This window comes from Solanum tuberosum, unplaced genomic scaffold, assembly GCF_000226075.1.
Source record: "Solanum tuberosum cultivar DM 1-3 516 R44 unplaced genomic scaffold, SolTub_3.0 scf00133, whole genome shotgun sequence".
In the NCBI taxonomy this organism is placed as follows: Eukaryota; Viridiplantae; Streptophyta; class Magnoliopsida; order Solanales; family Solanaceae; genus Solanum; species Solanum tuberosum.
In genome coordinates this window covers 1,045,481-1,068,275 of record NW_006239056.1, presented here as the reverse complement: position 1 = coordinate 1,068,275, position 22,795 = coordinate 1,045,481, and the positions used below count along the sequence as shown (strand labels likewise).

Below are 22,795 nucleotides of genomic sequence, written 5' to 3'. Positions count from 1 at the left end.
TTAATGATCTTTCTCCCCTTTATATCCCATGTCCCCAAATTCTATAAAATTGCAATTTCCTTGATCTATTGCTCTGTTTGCTAAGTAGTCTGCTAACTGATTTCCCTCTCTCATTATGTGCACAAATTTGTGATCTTTTCCAATTAGGCAAATTTTTATTTCCTCGACTGTATCACTGATGCACCATGGTATCTTCCATTCACCCTTTAACACTTTGCATAATAGCAGCGAATCTGTTTGAAAGATGATGTGATTATGTTGTGTACTCTTGCAATGTTTACTCACTTCTAAAATTGCTTTCGCTTCTGCCTCCGTGCTCGTACTGCTTTGAATAGTTGCCGCTTCTGCATAAATCATGTCTCCTTTGTCATTCCTTAGGCAAAAGGCATAAGAGCTCTGCCCAGGATTGCCTCTAGACGCCCCATCCGTGTTATATTTACACCATCCTGCAGGAGGGCATTCCCACTTGATCAGTTTAGTTGTCAGTTCTGGACAATACTCCTCTAGTTCCTTCAACATATCTGACCAACTTACTGAGCACTTCATGTTAGGCCTCCGAACCTTTACCAACATGTGCATATGCCTTGTAATATTGTGTATACCTCTTTGTGCGGATAGATTCTTCCCTTCGTGCTTTTTCCTGTTCCTTCTTTGCCATAGTTCCCATATTACAAAACTTGGTAACGCTCTGTAATAAGGTCTCATATCTGCTTTCCCACTCGTATCCCACCACTTCATGATGGTTTCTCTTAATGACAGACCAGCTATATTAATACCTGCAAAAGAGCAAAAGTAGGACCATGTCCTGTTAGCAAAAACGGATTTTAGAAACACGTGAGTCATTGTCTCCTGCTCTGGTTGGTCACAATATGAGTTCTCACATAATGATTATAAAGGAAAAATTGTTTGAACACAAACTTAAAAATAACACTTTATATGAAATAAATAAAACTTGTAAAGGTGAAATACTGAGAATATATACAATGCAATGAATCCCACAAAGTCACCAACCAGGATGATTCTCTCACTTTCATGCATCTATTCTAACTCATTAAAGTTAATTAATCATATCATATTGAAAATTGAAATGAAAGTTTCTAGGACTTTTACGATTTAGACCAACCATTAATAAATGTTGTAAAAATTGACATAAGAATCACAAAATATTTTTAATCCACAATGAAGATCAATATTATTCTCACTACCAACAAGGGTTGTGATAGAGTGGTAATTACTCCTCCATCCTTAACCAAAAGGTCTTGGGCTCAAGCCCTCTTGGGTATGGAGTCGTCTTTGTTAGGGAGCGTTTTACCCATCAATGTGAGATTTCCTGGCGCGAATTTGAATTTAGTCGAACTCCAATATGAGTACCGGACATCGGGTGGAAACTAAAAAAAATATATTATTCTCACTTACTCTTTAACCTAATTGAAATCCTTAATCCCATTCGCATTAATATGGATTCCATTAAGATCTTTCCTTCTAAGTATATAAAATTTCACTAGTGGATATCCTTTCACTTATTGAATCTTAAAAATTGGACTTCATTCTTCAGTTATTAAATTTCAAAATAGAATTCTTATAAACAATATAAATTTCAGTGTAATTTTAAGTTCCATTCATTGGTAGTCTATAAAGATGTTTTTTTTTTCATTCATATAATTTAGTATTTTACTTAAGTATATTTCATGAACTCTCAGAACACAAAATTTCATGCCTTTAGACCTGTGTTGTTTAAATTGAATGTTTTTGTTTAGAATATATAATTGTCACGATTAGTGTTACACTCGATTATTCAATTCCACATGTATAAGATGCTTTCAAATGAAGTCTATCATTTTTATTAAAAAACATCTCTAGCGTTTCAGTCTCAAATTTCAATATTATTGAACTATTCAGTTTATTAGTATAAATTCAATTAGAAGTATTACTTAGCACCAAACTAACGTAAGAATGAAGGTTCAACTGTCAGTTGGGATAAGACATGTAGTGGCAATTTTTAAGTCTAGTGGTCATACCCTTGACAAGGTAAAAACACATTTTCAGTCAGGGTACAAATTGGACTCCACTTAACTCAGTCGAAATATGTTGGTCATCAAAATCTACCACAGTTCAGTCTCAAATATTTGTATGCAATGTATTTAATTTATTTAGTACAGTATTGCTCAATTGCATGTTTATTAATTGGTCATTGCATTAACTTATTTATCACAGTTTAATATTCAGTTTAGCATCTCAAATTGATCATGTTCAACATATTAGAGTATAGTGCATATCTTGCATACTGTGTAAATTTAAAATATTGACAACATATTTTCTTGCACTATATTGTTCATAATATAGGTTCAAGCGTTCAACATCGAACTCGCAGTTAGTACAATTTTGCTATCATCTCACCAATCAAGTTTGGTGAGTTTTCATCTTTCGAGGAAAATATCTACTTTTATCTTTCTTTACTTTAATCTTTCAGTTTACAGACAGTTAGAATTAGTTGGGGGATTGTCCCAACAACTCATCTTAGTAGAGGCTTTCAGGCAGATAGTCAGTATACTTCAGCTATATGTTTTGCTTAGAGGAACTCTCTTTTTTGACTATTAAGTTAAAGATTCCAATTTTTTATATTTTATCTTTAAATTTAGCTTTCGTATAAGATATTTTTAGTTGTATCATTAAATCTTAGTATATATTTGGACATGCGATATGAAACCAGCGTTTGGGCATGCGATATCATGCTAATTTCATCTCATACTTTCATATTATGAAATGAGATTTCAATTTCTCCAAAAATCATGATTTTAGAATTTTATATCATGATTTGAGATTTTTTTAAATACAAAAATTGGTCCAGAAGTTTATATTTTGTAAAAACAACCCCCCTCCCCCCGACATATATATATACTAGTTTTTTGACACGTGCGTTGCACGTGATTATCAATTTCAAAATATATGTTATAGTAAATAGTATTGCTTATTTAAGTGAAGATTTCAATAATAAGCTTAGCAAAAAATAATATTCCCTCCGTTTCAAAATGAGTGACCTAGTTTGACTTGGCACGGAGTTTAAGAAAATAAAGAAGACTTTTGAAATTTTTTATTAGTTAAATGCTGTAGACACGTAATTTTTGACCGAACTTGATATTTTACACAAATTTTAGTGGTTAAATATTTCTTTTACGTTTAAATTAAATATTTTGGTTTTATCATATTTTAGTAAGTTTAGTGTTAAAAATATTTGAAAACCACAAAAATAGAGTCATGTTCTAAGTTAAGTTTTGTTTTCAATTTATTCAAAAAAAGAAGAAAATGTTCAAAAAATATATGTTTTCTTTTAATGTATATTTAATAAATAAATTAGTGTTTCTTAATTAGTTATTTAACTTTTCTTAAATTTACATTTAATTTAAAATAATTAGTTAGTAATTATATTTATATATATACCTACACTTACCCCACTACCCCACCTAAAACCCCACTTCCCTCCCCCATTTTCCTCCACTACAACACATCCCCACTTCTCCCTATACTACTCCACACACTACACACTACACACCTACGTACGACAACACCGTATACACATACATACAGAAAAAGGGAAAAAAAAAAAAAAAAAAAAGAAGGAGAACAGATTACACGAGAAAAAAAGAAGAAGAAGAAAAACCTTCCCATTTTAGTTGATTATCCTTTTAAAAATTCACCAACACATTCACATCTTTTCTTCCTTACCAATTATTTTCATATCAACACAAACACATATACCATTATAAACAACCTACAAAAGTTGTGGATGTTCTAATCGAGCTTCGGTTAAGATTTTGCGGTATTCAACTTTACTTTATCTTTTTATTTAATTTATTCATGGAATTTGATGTAATTTTATGACAAGTTTATTATATTTTGTTTCCTTCATGAATTTGATAGAAATGACTCATTTGTTAGTGGTTATATCTCTATTTCATGAATGAAAGTAGCTTTAATTGATGATTTTGTTTTTTATTTATTTATTTTTATTTATTAGTTGTGATCTCTTAAAAATGAACAAGTCGTAACATTGTTCTTGTCTTGATTTAGATAATAATGATAAAGTAGGTATAGTTAGGCTAAAAAAATAAATATATAAATAAATTATTGTTGTTTTATTTTATCAAACAAAATTTGTTTTAGGAATACATATTTTCTTTTAATGTTACATCGAACACTTAAACAAATTAAAAAATATTTGTTTCAATTAAGAATGTGGTTACACATTTTTTTGAGACATTAAAATAAACTCAAGGATGCGGTGACGCACCTTGTCCACTAATATAATTAGTTTTTTTATTAATTTAAGGTAGTGACTTATAAAAAAAAAGGTTATTAAGTGTGATGCAAAGAAGACAGTTATGTCTCTAAAATGTCAAGATCGAGAATGTAGTTATTCATCCGGTTTAAGAATAATAAAAATTCAACAATTAAAAAATAAGTGAACCATGGCCTTAGACACAAATTATCCAAAAACATATTAAAATAAGTATAAGTCAATAAAAGCGACCGTGCTAGAACCACGGGACTCGAGAGATGCCTAATACCTTCCCCTCGATCAACAGAATTCCTTACCCGAATTTCTAATTCGTAGATCAAAACTAAAAGAGTCATTTCCTATTGATTAGGGATTCGAAAAGGTGACTTGGAACACCACAACTCAATTCCAAGTGGCGACTCTGAAACAAATAATAAAATAATCCCTAAATCAATACCGTCACTTAAATTGGAAAAACCCTATCGCTACCACTGTGCGCGAAAAGGGGTGTGACAAATGCAATTATGTATACATTTATTTCAATTTGATGAGGTTCAATCATGTAATTAGTCTTATCTCACTAATATTACCTTATAGATAATATTTATTTTATATTTTTCTTGTCATCTAACCAGATGTGCTTTGCATGTGTATTCTACGTTAAATTGTTTAGATGTCATATGAACATGTGAAGAGAACAACTACATTTTATATATTCACATATTTTCACATTTTTTGTGAGTTTTTTTTTTTAAAAAAGAACTCGGAACATTATAAAATAATATAATTTAAAGTTAGAAGATCTCGTTAACTTGATAATACATTTGTGACATATATAATACTTTAATTTAAATACAAATACCTACCCAAATATACATATATATTTGCATTAATGAAAATATTTATCTCATAAAATTAAGTATTAAATAAATAATAAAAATTAAACTCATACAAACTTCAACTGGCGTTATTACAAGTCATATAAACTTTTCTTCGTCTAAAATACTGAAATATTAAGAAATAGTAAATAAGTAAAACAAAAGGACAATGTTTATATAGTACTAACTATTTTGAAGCAAATTTCCTGAAAGTTTAAATCGCATAAATAGCATTGATAAATATACTCATTCTTTTGTCTTGAGCATCAAAACAAATCGTGACAATTCTCTAAATTTTGGAAAAGATATTCAGAAGCATATATCTACATCACAAGAGAAATTGTTAACAAAAACAAATGAATTAAAACTATATCATGTTAACTTCATATATTGGAACATTACATACTAATGTATATATTAAGCAAAACAATAATTATTATATCATCAAAATTATATTATTTTCCTCAAGTACTCGAGGTTATGGAATATACCCTCTTGGGATAAAATGACTTACTTCATTAGAATAGTGGTACCTCATATTCCGCTAAACTTCGAACTCACTCAACAACAATAAATCACACAAAAAAATTTAAAATACAAGAAGAAGAAGAGTAGAAGTTTAGAAAAAAATGTGGTTGAAAAATGAGAGGAAGTCTCTCTATTTATAGTCAACAAATGGTAGTATGAACAAATGTTTTTTGTGTCTTATCTCAAAAATCATGACCTTTCTGAGAAGTCACAACACTTCGGAAAAGTCACAACTTATTGTAAAAGTCACAACTCTTTGGAAAAGTCAAAACTCATCGAAAAGTCACAACTTATTGAAAAAGTCACAACTCTTTAGAAAAGTCACCACTCTTTGGAAAAGTCGCAACTATTTGGAAAAGTCACTACTTTGTAATTTAACATTCAACTTAGGAGTAATTAAACTAATACACACTTCAATTTGCGTTATTACAAGTCATATGAACTTCTCTTCATCTAAAATACTGAAATATTAAGAAATAGTAAATAAGTAAAACAAAAGGGCAATGTTTATATAGTAGTACTAACTATTTTGAAGCAAACTTCCTGAAAGTCTAAATCACATAAATAACATTGATAAATATACTCATTCTTTTGTCTTGAGCATCAAAAACAAATCGTGACAATTATCTAAATTTTGGAGAAAGATATCCAGAAGCATATATCTACATCACAAAAAAAAAAATTATTAACAAAAACAAATGAATTTATACTACATCATGTTAACTTCATATATTGAAACATTACATACTAATGTCTATATTAAGCAAAACAATAATTATTATATCATCAAAAATATATTATTTTCCTCAAGTACTCGAGGTTATGGTATATACCCTCTTAGAATAAAATGACTTACTTCATCAGAATAGTGGTACCTCAAATTCCGCTAAACTTCGAACTCACTCAACGACAATAAATCACACAATTTTTTTTAAAATGCAAGAAGAAGAAGAGTAGAAGTTTAGAAAAAATTATGGTTGAAAAATGAGAGGAAGTCCCTATATTTATAGTCAGCAAAGGGTAGTATGAACAAATGTTTTTTGTGTCTTATCTGAAAAATCATGACCTTTCCGAGAAGTCACAACACTTTGGAAAAGTCACAACTTATTGAAAAAATCACAACTCTTTGGAAAAGAGTCAACTTATTGAAAAAATCACAGCTCTTTGAAAAAGTCACAACTCATCGAAAAATCACAACCCTTTGAAAAAAGTCACAACTTATCAGAAAATTCACAACTCATCGAAAAAGTCACAACCTAAGTTAGGGATATTATAGTAATTTAATATTCAAGTTTGGAGTTCATGCTTTTAAGGTAATATATATATATATATATACTAATCATTTATTTCATATGGAAATAAAATTCAAAATTCATATCATTATTTTTTAAATCATTTATATCTCATATAATGATTATTCTCACGAACATAGAAATTATTATTACTTCAAATCAATTTCTACTCTGCCATTTATAATCACCAAATTCATTATTTTTTTTATCAAATATATTTACCAATCAAATTGACCAACAAATGACTCAAACTAATAATGTTGGTTTGTTTTCTCAATCATATGAACGAGAAATGCAAGTTGAACGTGAGAAGATTGTATGTACTATGTCAGATGATTATATTACAGAGTAGTACACCAAACCTTATGTTTGATTTTATTTTTCATTGAATTAAAATTTGATCAATAAATATCGTATTGTTTACGAGAAATGCAAGTTCAACGTGAGAAGATTGTCCGTACTATGTTGGAGGATTATATTAAAGAGTAGTAAACCAAAACTATGTTTGATTTTATTTTTCATTGAATTAAAATTTGATCAATAAATATCGTATTGTTTACGAGAAATGCAAGTTCAACGTGAGAAGATTGTCCGTACTATGTTGGAGGATTATATTAAAGAGTAGTAAACCAAAAACTATGTTTGATTTTATTTTTTCATTGAGTTAAAACTTGATCAATAAATATTGTATCTTTTAAGAATATCTTTGTGATATTGTATTATGCGATTTTATAAACTTGTGCTTATTTGATAAGAGTGTAAAAAGAATTGGGAAATTTTAATAGTTTTGCAATTTATGGAGTTTTTATGTTAATGAGAAAACATACAACATAAAAAATTCAAATTGCATGTAAAAACAAAACTTCAACTTTATCTCATGATTTTGAATCATGATTTCATATCGCATGGCCAAACGAGCCTTAGTGTCATATGAGAAATTATGAAAGCAGGTGAAGTAAAGAAATAAAAACAAACAATATTAAAATTAAAAAGAATTTTAAGAAATTAAAAATGATAAAAATAAAAAGTAAATTAAAAATTTGTGTAACGTTCTATGTCTTACTAGCTAAAATAAAAATATACTCTACTCGGTCAAACACACATTAAACTTAGTAATTACACTTAATTACATCTAAATTCAATTCGCTTTTCAATAAGATCCTTGCCAATATCACGTCGTTGATTTTTCTAATTACTCGGCGATTTCCCCCCACCGCATGCGCGTGTCACCGGCAGCAACCACCGTCGGCGGCAACTTCATCACGACCTCCTTGATCCTCTTGGAATCGGTAAACATGTCCTTTTAACTCAGTGCAAATTGGATTATTCTAGAATCCAAAGTTTATTGGCGACTCTATTGCTTTTAGTAGTTGTTGTAATTCTGCTTTCTATTTTTGCTGGTATTTTCTGTTTCTTTGTACTTGAAGGTCTGATCGGAGACTATGTTGCTCCAGAAGTAGTTGATAGTTCGCAATTATATTTAATTTACCCGAATTTTATGTTTTTATTTAATTAATCACTGTTTGGTTTGCTCCAGAAGTAGTTCTCTTGCTAATCTGAATCAGTGATGATCCTTGTATAGGCGATGACTGGTTTCTGCAGTATCACACTAGCAACAAGATAGGTCTAGAATTGCCATTTTGCATTTCCATTTGTTTCTTTGTTTCGGTGAATTTGGATCTTTTTGCTCTAGAATCATGTCCTGGTGGTGACTGTATTGCTCTAGGAGCAGTTGTGAATAAGCTTTTCTGGTCATTTTTTTTTTCTGTTTCATGAATTTCGTTCTTTGTGCTCCATATACATGGCAGTATCTGATCTAGGATTTGGAGGCTATGGGTTCTAAGTTGGAGCGTTCGTGTATTTCCAAAAAGGGAACCCTATGTACGTTACCTTGAAAAAGAAAAGATTATAGAACCATATGTAAAAGAACAAAAAGAAATGTAGACTGTGGGACTCTAACTCATGTCTAATAACTTAATATCATTCGCATAGGACTTTCACGACTAAACAGAAATGCTTATCGTTGCTGGTTCACATTTCAAACTTTGATAATTTGTCAGCTTTTAGTAGGCTTTACAATATTTATACACAGCCCATACTAGAACCAGTGGGTTTGGTGAAACCTAGTCCTATTGAACTGGGTTCACCACTGAAATGTAGTCTGATTGGCGAATGTTTTTCGATAGAAATATTGTGTAATTTTCCCATCTTTACTGAACATTTTGTCTTTCTTTATATGTGGTTGTTTACCCTGAATTTATTGTCTGATTGGCGACTATGTTGCCACAGGAGCACGAATTACTTGTAGATTCACATTATAACATTGTTTTTGGAGTAGTCCCATTTCAATTTTGTGCTATTTGTGAGTTCTGCAGCTTGGGTTGGCCAAGGATTCTTGCAGAGCAATAATAAAAATGATATCGTGAGTTAGGTGATTCTTTCCTATCTGCCTAAGTCTTGGTAGGTAGAGTTACTCGGTATATGTGCTGGTGAGTGGTGAGAGATGGTAGGTGGAGTAGTTGAGGTGAAGGCAAGATAACTGACACAACCATTATAAAAAGAATATCATCATGAGTTGAGCTGAATGCATGGTTGGCTAGTTAAGTTATCTGCTATTAGGATGTGCTGTGGGCGGGATGATACCAACATAAAGAATCATCTAAATATTAATTCCATACAAGCTAAGGTAGGCTATGAAAATCCTCTATGTCAATTCTGTTCTATTTGGCCCCTTTTCATTCCAATACCTCAAAATAATTGATTCATGTAGCCGACCCTAGCTTGTGTGGGACTAAGGCATAGAAGCAGTTGTTATTGTTAGGAAAACTACAGAAATTTCAAAATTGAAGGTTCTCTAAATCTACATTGACATAAGAATTTCCTTGAACTAGAAGGAGTCTAAGCTAGTTATATCACTTATATAAGACATATTCTTTCATTATATTTTATTTCTAGCTAACAAGCATTGGTTCCATGAAACTTACTATTATGGACATAATTTCGTTTACGTGATTTAGGTCTACACATGTCTTATTAGTACCGTCAGTTATCAACCTGAGTAATCTGGATAAAACTGCATCCTTTCTGTTGTTAGAAGATAAAATTGTACACTTCTGTCCATTGTAACCCTAAGAGGACGGTCTCATGCTGACCATTAACTTTGAGCATTAATTCTTGTTCCTATTAAGTTTGTCTTTGGATGCGTCAGATTTTCTGGTTGTTAGTGTTTTGTGATCATTGTCCAATCTCTTCCTTACAATTGCTTATTGTTTTTGTAATGTAATTGTTAGCCTAATCACTTTTGTCAATTTTGCAGGTACAATTCTATTTCTTTGGTAATGAATAGACCCAAAGGATACTAACTGCTGCTTTAACCTCAAAGTCAGCATCTATTACATGAAAAAGGGCATACAGGTCAACAATGAAGCGTTTTGTTTATATTGATGATGATGATTTGTCAAACAATATTTACTGTGACAACCGGATCTCAAACAGAAAATATACTGTATGGAATTTTCTTCCAAAGAACTTGTGGGAACAATTCAGGTAACTTTCTTAATTTGTTACATAGAAGTTCTGCATTCTATATTAGATTGAACTTGCAGCTTTGAGATATTTCCATTTTGGTTTTGTCACGAATGTTTTGCTATCAATAACGATTAGGCTATCACAAAATTCATTTTATCCTCAGTACACAAAACACAATTTCTTGAGGGCGGACATAAATTCTCTTATTTTACTTTTCTGCTTTACTTTTCCGTTTTGGATAAAGGGCCCTGGCTAATGTAGAAAATTTAGAGGCAACATACTAAGTTGAGATGGATAGAACAAGATGATGAGGGGCTTCTCATCGGGGAGAAGAGGGATGGGAGAGTCTGATATAGAGGGAGATGATGGTCTCATAAGAGATGGGGGGCTAGGAGTAACTTTACTTTCAATTGGCACTCTTGGGGTAGTTGTTGTGTATATTCATCCTAGAGGAAAATTACATTATGGAGAAGTATAAAACTGTGAAACTTGGAGTAGCGAAGACTAGATGTTCCATGTGTGTATGAAAGGGGATCATGAGGGAAACAAGTTCTTAAAGCATATTGATTGCACGTAGAGGCGTATGCAGGAGGGGGTCCCCAGGTTCACGTGAACCCATGCTCCCCTCCCGAAATCATATATAGTAGTGTTATATATTTTAATTTTTTGTTAAATATAAATGTGTGAACCCATACTTGAAGTATCATATAATGCGACGATGATTGGGTGCACCTCTCAGTGAGGTTAGGAATTTGACTTTTATATCTATCTTGTTTTATTTTTCTTTCTAAAATTTGGTAACATCTCTCTAAGTGGTTATTGATAGCACTTTTTGTCGTTTTAATTTATTAAGCATTTCAATTTTGGAACTATAATTTAAAATTTTAACCGGTTTAAATGATAAGAACATAAATGTCAAACCGATTAGATCCACATTTTCATAATAGTGTACTCATCCCAAAATCCTGGATACACCTCTGGACTCATTCACTTGCACGGTGGAAAAGGGCAATTGTTAGTTTTGGAATGATGTGTGATGTGAAGGAACTATCTTACAGGAGGCAACACCTTGGGCATCAGGGGTGGAAAGCTATAAGAAAGTTTTGGCGTTTGATTATTTGATGAGGATAGTGGGGATTGTATATAATTTATATGACGCACTAATTTACTACTAAAACTTATCACTAATTTGAAGATCCTTATATACTTTGCATCCCTTAAGTTCTAGGTAGAGAGACCAACTTGAGTTTGTTTATTTTAGCAACAAAGAAAAAAAATAAACGATCACTGAGTTATCGTTGGTAAACTTGCCGCAGAAAAGTCTGTCGATGAAATCTTATTATCATGTTGGAATGTTGTGCAATAACAATGGTCGGAGTAGTGGTCCGGAAGAAGTGGTGCTGTGAGAATGATGGAAATAAGGCGTATTGTCGATGGAATGGTCATTGCCAAAGAGGTGGTATAGCCAATTGGGTCACCATAAATAAGCTTGCTGCTGCAAGAATAGTCAATGGAAAGAGATGTAGTGCTGCCGGAATGATCACCATGAATAGCTACAAAAAAAAGAAGAAAGTATAATATAAATGAAAATAAAGACAAACTTTGCAACAGTTGGAGGTGGATGGAGCTATCATCAAGGACCCTGATACTATTAAGGAGGCAGTGCAGAAATTTTATGAAGGCCTTTATAAGGAGACTGAGCAGTGGAGTCTTGGTTTGAGACTTCATGATGTATCTAGGATTACTGAAGAAGAACAAATATGGCTTTAGAGGTCTTAGAAGGAAGAAGGAATAATGTAATGCCTCAACCAGTGTGTTATGGAGAAGGCATCATTAACACCATTCAGGTTTTCCATTCCAATCAAACTTTCGAGAAGAGTTTTAATGCAACTTTCATTGCCTTGATTCCTAAGAAACCAGGAGCCTCTAGTTGCACATCAAGCAGTTCTGACTCAGGACAACCTTATGAAAAGGGGAAGGCAGTTATGCTCCAGATGTTTTTTTTGTGAAGCTGAAACAGAGACAGTAAACCATCTTTTTTTACACTGTAAAGTGACTGAAAAATTATGGCAATGGTTCATTAATCTCAGGGGTATTAGATGGGCCATGCCAAGACATACTGTAGAAGCTCTAGCATGCTGGAATAGGGATGGAAATCAATCAGGACACAAGGAGAGATGGAAGATTGTCCCTGCATGCATCTGGTGGACAATTTGGAAGGAGAGAAATCAGAGATGTTTTGAGAACAAGAGCATTTCCTTCCAAAGTATGAAGATGAACTGTCTAGCAACATTCTACTTTTGGTGTATTCAATCTGTACCTAAGGATATAGGGGACATCACTCTGTTTTTAGATAGTCTATAATGGATATAGGTGATAGATTTGTTTTGGATGTTCCTTCATATTTTTGATGTAACTACTTAGGAGCACACTATTGGTGTACTTCCTTCTGTTTATAATACCAGTTAACTTTCTCAAAAAAAAGGTTTCTTATGAAAAAAATACCTATAGAAAAAACTCTTACAAGTTGTGAAAATTGTATAGAATAATGCCATTAATAGAAGAGGAAAATGTCATATTTGCCTCTCTGCTATTGAAAAAAGTTTAATATTGCCCTTCTTAATATAATCGATCCATGTATGCCCTTAATGTTATACTATTGGTCCATATATGCCCTTACTGTTATACTATCGGGTCCATATATGCCCTTAAATTTATAAAAGTGGCTCAAATTTGCTCTTCATCTGATAAGTGATAACCCCATCCATTTGCTGAAAATGGCATGCCAACTCACCACTCCAATCCTTCTTCTCCCACCACAACCCAAAGTCACCAACACCTTCACCTACCATCATCACCAACATAATGATTCTACTTAGTATTGCATTTGTTAGGTGTTTTGATCTACTGCACATCATCTCCCCGTTTTAAAGCCAACAAACTATTTTTCAGATCATTTTGAATTGTATTCGGTCCGTAAGTGTGATTTATTCTGAGGAAGTTGCTTTGAGTTTTTTGGACAGAAAAAAGGTCTCTGTTTAGTCTGCCTTTGATTTGCTGTAGTTGAAAGATTTCTGACTAATTAGCTTGGTAGGAGGAGTATATAAAATTATTGGTAAATTGCTGCCAGAAAGGCTGAAAAAGGTTGTAAGTAAATTGATCAACAAGGACCAAATGGCTTTTATAAAAGGGAGGCAAATCATGGATGCAACACTCATAGCCGGTGAATGCATTGATTCAAGAATGAAAGGAGGAACACCTGGTATAATGTGTGAGTTGGATATACAGAAAGCGTATGATCATGTTACTTGGACATTCCTTTTGAATACTCTCAAACAGATACGATCTGGTAGCAAATGGGTGAAGTGGATTGAATTTTGCATCAAAACAGTCAGGTTCTCTGTTCTAGTGAATGGAGAACTTGTGGGTTTTCTTACATAAGAAAGAGGCTGAGACAGGGAGATCCACTTTCTCCTTTCCTTTTCAGTCTGTCAATCGAAGGTTTTGATAGCATGATGAGGATTGCATCACAAAACAGGTGGATTAAGTGATTCCAAGTTGGAGGAAGAGTTGGGGAGGAGAAGGAAATTTGTCATTTGCTATATGCGGATGACACTCTCATTTTCTGTGAGCCAGCTGAACAAATTAGCTACATTAGAGTGATTCTGGTTCTGTTTGAAGCAGCATCAGGGTTGAGAGTAAATTGGGGAAAAAGTAGTCTGTTTCCTATTAATGAGGTCCAGGAGATTCAAAATTTGGCCAATATTTTGGGATGTAGAGTTGATCAAATGCCTACCACTTACTTGGCATGCCTCTGAGTAGCAATCATAATGCAATGGATATCCAGGATGGTATACTGGAAAAAACTGAAAGGAAATTAACTAGGTGGAAAGCTCAATATTTGTCTTTAGGTGGAAGACTGATCTTAATAAACTCTGTTCTAGATTACTTACCCACCTATGTGATGTCTTTATTTCCAATCCCAACAAAAGTTGTGGAAAAGCTAGACATGCTAAGGAGGAACTTTCTGTGGCATGGAAATAAAGAAAGGAAAGGTTATTGTTTAGTATACTGGGAGACTGCTTCTCAGTAGAGAAAGAGGTGGGCTGGGAATCAGAAATCTGAGGTTGCAAAATGAGAGTCTACTGATGAAGTGGCTGTGGAGCTACATTGGTGAGGAAAGAGCTCTATGGAAGGAAGTCATAGTAGCGAAGTATGGTGAATTAGACCCCTGGTGTACAAAAACTGTTTATGAACCTTATGGTGTGGGTGTGTGGAGAACAATCAGAAATCTTTGGCCACAGATGGAAGCAAATTTACATCTCAAAGTGGGGAACGGAAACGAAACAAAATTTTGGAAGGATGCATGGGTTGATCAAACCTCTCTCAAGGATCTTTTCCCAGATTTGTTCTTCATTTGTGAGAATCCTGAAGATACAGTGTGTGATTGCTGGACAGAGCAGGGATGGGACATATCATTTAGGAGAATGCTTAATGATTGAGAAATAGAGAGGGTGGCAGCTCTACTGGGAAAATTAGATGAAATTTGTATTATCCCAACAGCTACAGACAGAGTCTTGTGGAAACTCAGCAAGGATGGGGCTTTCTCAGTCAAAAGTGCAGATAAGAGTGGTCTACATGAGATGACTAGGGGAACACAATATCCTTGGAGGTACTTCTGGTAGAGTGTCATGCCCACCAAAGTGTAATGTTTTACTTGGTTAGTGATTAAGAAAGCTTGTCTTACTCAAGAAGTCTTACAGAAGAAAGGTAGAAAACTAGTTCCCAAGTGTTTTCTTTGCAACATAACAGGGCAAACCAATAAGCATCTGTTTTTACATTGCAAGGTCACCACTCAGTTATGGAACCTTTTCCTCAACATTACAAGCACTAGCTGGATAAGGCCAGAACACACATCAGATCTTTTGAGTTGCTGGATTAGGAAGGAGGAAGTAAAAGTCAAAAGAGATGGTGGAGATTAGTACCTTCATGTATATGGTGGTCAATATGGAAGGAAAGAAATGGGAGATGCTTTAGAGATAGGTCCAATTTCATACATAAAGTAAAATGGAGTTGTACTGTATCTTTACTTTCTTGGTGTAAACAACTTTGTATAGAGGATGTAGATTAGATTGTAGATTTGATAGGAAGCTTGTAATTGCTCTCTTTTGGTGGTGACCAACATACCCTTAATGCTGATGAATACAATTTACCAATTTTTAAAATAAAATAAAATATAATGATGCCTTAACCTCAATCAGTTGGTATCGTCTATATGAATCCTTTTCTTCCTTTGTGTTTTTTTCTTAGTTAAGTCTGCATTGATTCTAATGAATTATAGGCTATCTAAGACAGCTTTTCTTCATGTAATAGATCTGTTTCGTCCTCTTTTAGCATATTCAATCATCTTAGTGTTGCATTTATGGACCTGTGCAAAGGTCACATAGTATATGGTAAAATAATTTTAGGCTGTCTTCTGGCATTTATCCCTTATGTATGCTACTTACACTCCACACGGATTTGATTATTTCTACATACATTAACTCTAAGCATTCAAAACTCTAGATCACAGTTATAAAAAAAAGTATTGAATACTCTAGATAATTATTCAGCATTCGTCACTTAATACGTTGAAGTAGTGGCCAGTTATGAATTTTTGTTAATTACCTGATTTATTTCTTGACTGTCCCTGAAAAGTTACCACTGAACTCTTGTGTTTATGATCTTTCATGGTCACCCTTAACCATTATGAATTTCATTGTAGTTGGTGCTTTACTGTTGTAATAGATTATCAGAATACTGTGCATTTAGTCTGGGCTTGACTAGTTTATTCTGATATATAAAGACTAGAGATGGGAACAGAAATTAAGTCAAAATCATGCAGCATGGATTCAGTGATTGGAAATCTTTTACAAGATTCTTGCACAAAAAATAGCATTATGTATTTTGTTACACCAATTGATTCATTTACACTTATTTGATCACATTACTAATTCTATTGGTGACATTCTTTCTGGTTTGTGATTATCTTATTCCATTCGCTGCCTAGATTGTTTCATGCATCAAACTTTGTAAAAGGAATCAGTTCTTTTCTTTTTCTGTTAGCTTGAATTTGTAAATATCTATCTCTCCTTTTTCCTAACAGCTCTGTCTTTTTGTTTCCAGTCGCTTTATGAACCAGTACTTTTTGTTGATTGCTTGCCTTCAACTATGGTCACTCATCACTCCAGTAAATCCTGCTAGTACATGGGGCCCTCTCATCTTTATATTTGCAGTCTCAGCAACAAAGGAGGCATGGGATGATTACAACAGATACCTTTCAGACAAGAAAGCTAACGAGAAAGAAGTTTGGGTTGTGCGGAAGGGCATTAGAAAACATGTATGCCATTAGTGTCTACATTCTTCATTACATTACTTATATCAGAAACATATCAGGAAGTTCCTTTCTTATTTGATTTAATTCAACGTTGGGATTTGTCTGATTTGTTTCACCTGCACTGTCCTGAATTGACCATTGTTCTTTTCTCGTTTATACGAGCCAAACTAATGTTTACTTCCTTGGGATAAAAATTCTTGTCACATGCAATATTACACCACAAAGTGACGTGATCCAACCTTAGTTTTTTATCACAAATGTTTGGTTGTTCTACTCCTGAAGTTCACAAACTTTTGATTGTTCTACTCCCGAAGTTAAAGGGTACTTGTTGCACTCGCATATCTCCCTGCATAATAGCCTTTTCAATTTGGGATGGAGTGCCTTTTCTTTTGGGAGGATAATGTTGACTGCCTCAGAAAATTCTTGCCACATGACATTCTGCTCCAGTTCTCTCTATATTCTTAAACAAGGAGATTATTTTTGGGGATTCAGTAGAAGAGTCGCTAGCATCAATGGATTCAAGAAACAAACTTCCTTTTGGAGAACTAACCAACATTAATGATCATTTTTCCATTTCTTGCTGTCCAGTGTCTACTTATCCATCATGATGGAGCATCCATAATCGTTCCATTGTACTTCATCATAGTGCCAAAGTTACATGGTCCAATTTTAGTTTCTTAATACAACCTTCGATTGTTCTATTCCCAGAAGTTGAAAAGTTAAAGTGCACCTTCTTGTATAATCCTCCATAGTTTTAAAACTGTTACAGTATATTAATATCAGCACAGAGGCATGAGTGAGCCATATTTATAGTTCAAAAAGCCACATGAATATCCTTTGCCATTTTAGAAGGATTCTAGTATTCTAACATGTCAAGTAAAGATATAATTTTAACTTTTTGCTGGAGAGAGTATCAGTTTGCCAAATTTGACTTTATAGAAGGGCTGAGTGTTGCAATTTCTTTTCTCCCAGAAGGTCTGTACTTTGCAAATATAGTCGAAAATGTTATTACCTTTATCATTCTTAAATATGTATTTTATTAACATGGCTGAAGGAGATAAATTTCTGTATAGGTTGATTTTCTTTTACCACATGGTAATGCTGTGACATGCATATAGGTGCTGAACTTTATGTGTACTTAGTGATGTGTACAGTTCAGCCTTATTTTTCATCCGATGTTTACCTGCTAATCTAATTTTGTTCGTGTAACCTACCATATCTGTAGGTGACTAGATGTGTTGACCTAGCACCAGAATATTTTTTTGTTTATGAAGCACAATGTCTTGTTGAAAATAATTCTTAACTCACTATGATGTATTCTATTTCATCATCTCAATAACTATTTTCTTCTTTATTGTTTCACCAGAAGATTTAATATCCTACATTTCTTGTATTTACATGTAGATTCAAGCCCAAGACGTTTGTGTTGGTAACATTGTATGGCTTCGTGAGAATGATGAAGTTCCCTGTGATCTGGTCTTGATTGGTACTTCTGATCCACAAGGTCTTTGTTACGTGGAGGTAAATCATTATTCCTTTATCAAAATTTTCTGTCTTAGAATATATTGCAGCTCTTTCACTCTACCTGAAGTATTAAGTAGATGTGTTGGATCGAAAGATTGTCTTTATCTAGGATAAAACATGGTTATTATTGTTGAAGGGTATAACAAGAACCTTGAGATTCTTGAGAAAAATTAAGCTCGCCTTTAGATAGATTCTTCCCCTCCCCCCTTTTGATAAGGTAAACATTTGTATTAATAATGGGAAAATTTCCCGTATACAAGCAGTATTAAGGAGTCGTTTGGTTTGAATTCAAGTTATGATGGGATTAGTTATGCTAAGATAAGTTAAATGAGTTATGATGGGATAAGTTATGCTAAGATTTTTTTTATTGAGCGTTTGGTTTGTTGTATTCAAAATAATAAATTTAAGAACAATTTATTTGGTTATAAAACCCTTCATGAATGTGAAAAGTGATGTATAAAAAGGGTTTAAAAGGATATTTTTGTTATTTACTTATTTTATCCCGGGATAAGTTATCCCAGGTTAAGTTATCCCGGGATTACTACACCACCCAAGGGGAAGGATAACTTATCCCGGTACTAATTATTAATCCCGGGATAAGTTATCCCGACTTGCCAGCCAAACAACAAAATAAGCGGCACTATAATTTAATCCCAGGACTATTTGGTGTTATCCTTCACACCAAACGACCCCTAAAAGTATAGAATCAACAACAGAATATAATTCTCTACAAACAATGCTCAATCTTCTTTAGATACTAAAACCTCATGGGCTCACCAAAAAGAAACTAGAAATGAGAGCCTTTTCATCTGGCGCACAAGTATCATCCCATCAAAAGCTCTCCTATTTCTTTCCTTCCACTAGACCCAGTGCTAGTGGCACAACATTCCAGGGCTTTCGACTTCTCTTTCTTCTTCTGACTTCACAACTTGGGAGTGCCTCTGCTGCTATGCTTGGATTGCCTGTTATAAAGCATTTCAAAATCTCAGACCATAAGTGAGTTGTATCGGACAATGTAGTAGTAGGTGGTTCTCATCTTCACCAGAACATTTGCACATGAAGCATCAACTGACATATTTAATTCGCTGTTCCCTCAAATTTTCAGCTGTCAATATAGCTCCTCTCGCTGCCATACAAGTGAAAAAACACACCCTCTTTGGTGCGCTAGGAATCCAAACCATAAGTGTAGAAAATCAAACTCCCTTACCAAAAGCTTATGATAATATGACTTTAATGAAAGTAATCCATCTCTTTCCAACCCCCACCTCATGAGTCCTTCCTATTATGAAATGTCCCTACTTGTAAGACATACCGACCAGACTTTGGAATTCAGCTACTTCAGTCCTGAAGGTTCTTCTTGACCCTTATTTTCCAATGGACTCTCCCATCTCGTACGTTACAAATTGAAACTGTCATCTACTTCTGGTTTGAGATACTGTAAAATATTCCCAATATCTATTCTTCATGCTACTTGTATCTCCAAAAGATAATTTACTTCCATCCCCTACCCTGAAAGTTATGTTGCCAGTGAAGTCTTTTCATCCTTCCATGATGCTCTTCCAAAGTTCACAGTTAACTGGTTGTGTGATAGTTTTAGTCGTCCACCCCCTTCAACATCACCATTTTCTACTATCACCTTCCATAGAGCACGTTCCTCAATCCTAAATCTCCATAACCATTTTCCTAATAGAGCTATGTTGAAAGTTGGGGATAATTAACCCCAAGAACTGCAGTCCTCCGCAGATGTTTTTTGATGAAGTAAGATGTTGTATTAGAAAGGCATCAAGGAGATGCAAATTACATACACAAAAATATGGTTAACTCCTGAGAACAAAAACACCTATTTAATCAGGGAGTTAACCACAAGCACAAGAAAGGTCGCTAAGCCATATTGAGGGAGCTAATGAAATCTAAGAGGGGTAATATATCATTTACAGGGATAAGTTGCTCCAATGGAAGAGACTAATAAGGGAAAAGGATTTCAAACTGCTAATTGGAGTTGAGATACCATCAAAACATCTGAGATTCCTTTCCTCCAAATACACCAAAAATACATGATGGAATCATCTGCCAGGTTTTCTTGATGGGGCAATCAACTTCTCTAAGACTCCAACTTCCAACTACTTCTTTGACACTTTGCAGTCCTCCGCAGATGTAACATCCTCCCAGCTAACTATTTGGAATTTCCTATCCTCATTTGCTGAATACCACAAAAAGATCTTATGGAGCCTTCCTATCTTACCCGTGACACTGTCCGATGCATGAAACGATGGTATAATGTGCCTAGGGATGCTCCACAGAGTGCTCTTAGTTAATACCTCTTCTTCCTTCTCTACAAGTACCTCTTTTGCTGTCTTCTTAGCCTATTCTCTACTCTGTTAAGTATGGGCTCCACACTGCTTGGTCTTTATTGGAAGTGTCTAAGGGTATGACATAGTTGGAAGTCATCGGATTTGACTTCCTTTTCCACCAAAGCTGCGTTAAGGATTTGACTTCATTCCGAGAGGTAGACCCTGTCTTGTCCAACACCTTCTTTAGTACTAGAAAAACATCTGAGAGTATATATTTTAGATGTTTCCCACTACACTTCGTAGGCTTGTAGTCCTTGCTGTTCCTTGTTCCCTCCTTTTTAAGGTATGATGCCTATGAAGGATGCACCGAGACTTCTCTCAAAATCTTATCTTTCCATAAAGATGAATTATTTCCAACTCCTAAAAGTACTTAAACTGGCAAAAACTTGTAATGTAGGGGGGGCTAGATGGTAAGTCATCTCTGGTGAGTCAAGGGGGTTAATTGACATCCACTCCTCTCAACTAGAGCCAAACTCAATAGCCTTGGCTAAGTTATCCAGTATTGCATGAAGATTCTTGATAATTGATACTCATCCATGTAATCATCTCTTGAAAGACAAACCAAGTAGCATATAGTCTTATTTGTCCTTATTGGTTAGTAACTTAGCGCAGGTTTATATGCAAAACGTACATCTGTCAGCAGACTCCACACCAGCCTTTTGCTTCTCTATATTCACTTTGATTTAACAAGTGAAATTAGCTCAGCCTCCTTCCGAGTTGTCTAAGAATGAAACTTGCAGATATTTATTTCTTTATTATTCAAAATGTTAAAACTAACACATATCTATGCATATTGTTTGGCGTTTCTCTTCTATTTAGAACAGTAACTATGTGACACTCTTCAATTTTTCGTAATCTGGCCTAGTGTTTGACCATAAGAAAATTGGAGGAATGCATCTGCAACAGATTTATAAGTTGATGTATATTTCAAAATTCAGTCCCCGCTTCAGATTGTGTCATTGGTTGCGACATAAATACATTGAAGCAAACTGGTTGCTAAATGCTTGTGAAACCTTGGTTGGCCCAATCAGTTGTGAGCTCTTTGCTTTCAATTGCTTGGTGCATGCAAATTGTGGATGCTCCATTGTGAACTCTGGGATCAAATTAAAACATTTCTTACTTGCGTCTTTTATTGATGAATGTACTCTATTTGATTTAATCTTCTGTTTATAGGTTTGATGACTTTTTCCTAATGGATGGCCCTACGCTTCAATCTTCCTGTTCAATATACTTTGATGGTTACCTCTGTTCAAACTGACTTATTGGTTACATTTTGTTGTTGCTATATCGTATTACAGACAGCTGCCCTTGATGGTGAAACTGATCTTAAGACAAGGGTGGTTGCTTCTGCTTGTATGGGAATAGATTCTGAATTATTGCACAAAATCAAGGTAAACATTAGTTCTTTACATTGAAGCGAAATAACCTGTTAGTATTGGTTCTGGTGAAAATGCTCTTTTTGTGCATTCTACATGTTTATGTTCTTTTACAGGGTGTGATCGAGTGTCCCGTTCCAGATAAAGACATCAGAAGGTTTGATGCAAACATGAGATTATTTCCTCCATTCTTGGACAATGATATCTGCCCTTTGACCATTAAAAATACAATTCTCCAATCATGCTATTTGAGGAACACAGAATGGGCATGTGGTGTTGCTGTTTATACAGGCAAGTTTTCATATGAATATGATGAGGGAACATTGATTTTGTACTTCATATTTTTTCCCTTTGTTGTTTGTTTCTTTTTTTGTCAGTATAATCTTGTGATCGGTGAAAGAATAGTTTGTTAATACTGCAATTTAATGATGTTTGATAGAAGAATTAATAGAAGACCAATATGCATATGTATTTTGAAGCTTGGTGACATTACTCCTTGTCAACACCAGGCTGACAATTGACTAATAGGAGTGAAACCTGTGCAGTTTCTAGGTCAGGGTTGATGTATTACAGGACCGTGGTTGGGGTTGTTTCATTGCTGCTTATATGCACAAGTTTTTTGAATGATGAAGTTCCCTGTGACCAAATGTTGATTTTTCCAAGGAC

The 22,795-nt window shown here is 34.0% G+C and overlaps 2 protein-coding genes across 4 annotated transcripts in view; one reads left to right on the top strand and one right to left on the bottom strand.

The window, feature by feature from the left end:
* On the bottom strand, positions 1-843 carry LOC107061298 (uncharacterized). The gene has a single exon (XM_015310320.1). The coding sequence runs from the start codon at positions 841-843 to the stop codon at positions 1-3; it is 843 nt and encodes a 280-aa protein (XP_015165806.1).
* A 7,247-nt stretch (positions 844-8,090) lies between these two features.
* Positions 8,091-22,795, top strand: part of LOC102591136 (phospholipid-transporting ATPase 2) — a 52,594-nt gene continuing 37,889 nt past the window's right edge. For 2 of the 3 annotated variants that reach the window (XM_015310370.1, XM_015310371.1), the window contains exons 1-6: positions 8,091-8,263; positions 10,291-10,520; positions 16,668-16,881; positions 18,283-18,399; positions 22,052-22,144; positions 22,246-22,420. In XM_015310370.1, coding sequence (XP_015165856.1) covers positions 10,396-10,520; positions 16,668-16,881; positions 18,283-18,399; positions 22,052-22,144; positions 22,246-22,420 — 724 coding nt within the window. In that variant the 5' untranslated portion in view covers positions 8,091-8,263; positions 10,291-10,395. The remainder of the gene's footprint in view (positions 8,264-10,290; positions 10,521-16,667; positions 16,882-18,282; positions 18,400-22,051; positions 22,145-22,245; positions 22,421-22,795) is intronic. The other variant, XM_006351099.2, reaches the window with a different exon arrangement.

What these genes read in the sequence shown, in the direction of transcription:
- LOC107061298 (XM_015310320.1), bottom strand. Translation starts at nt 843, where the DNA reads ATGACTCACGTGTTTCTAAAATCCGTTTTTGCTAACAGGACATGGTCC.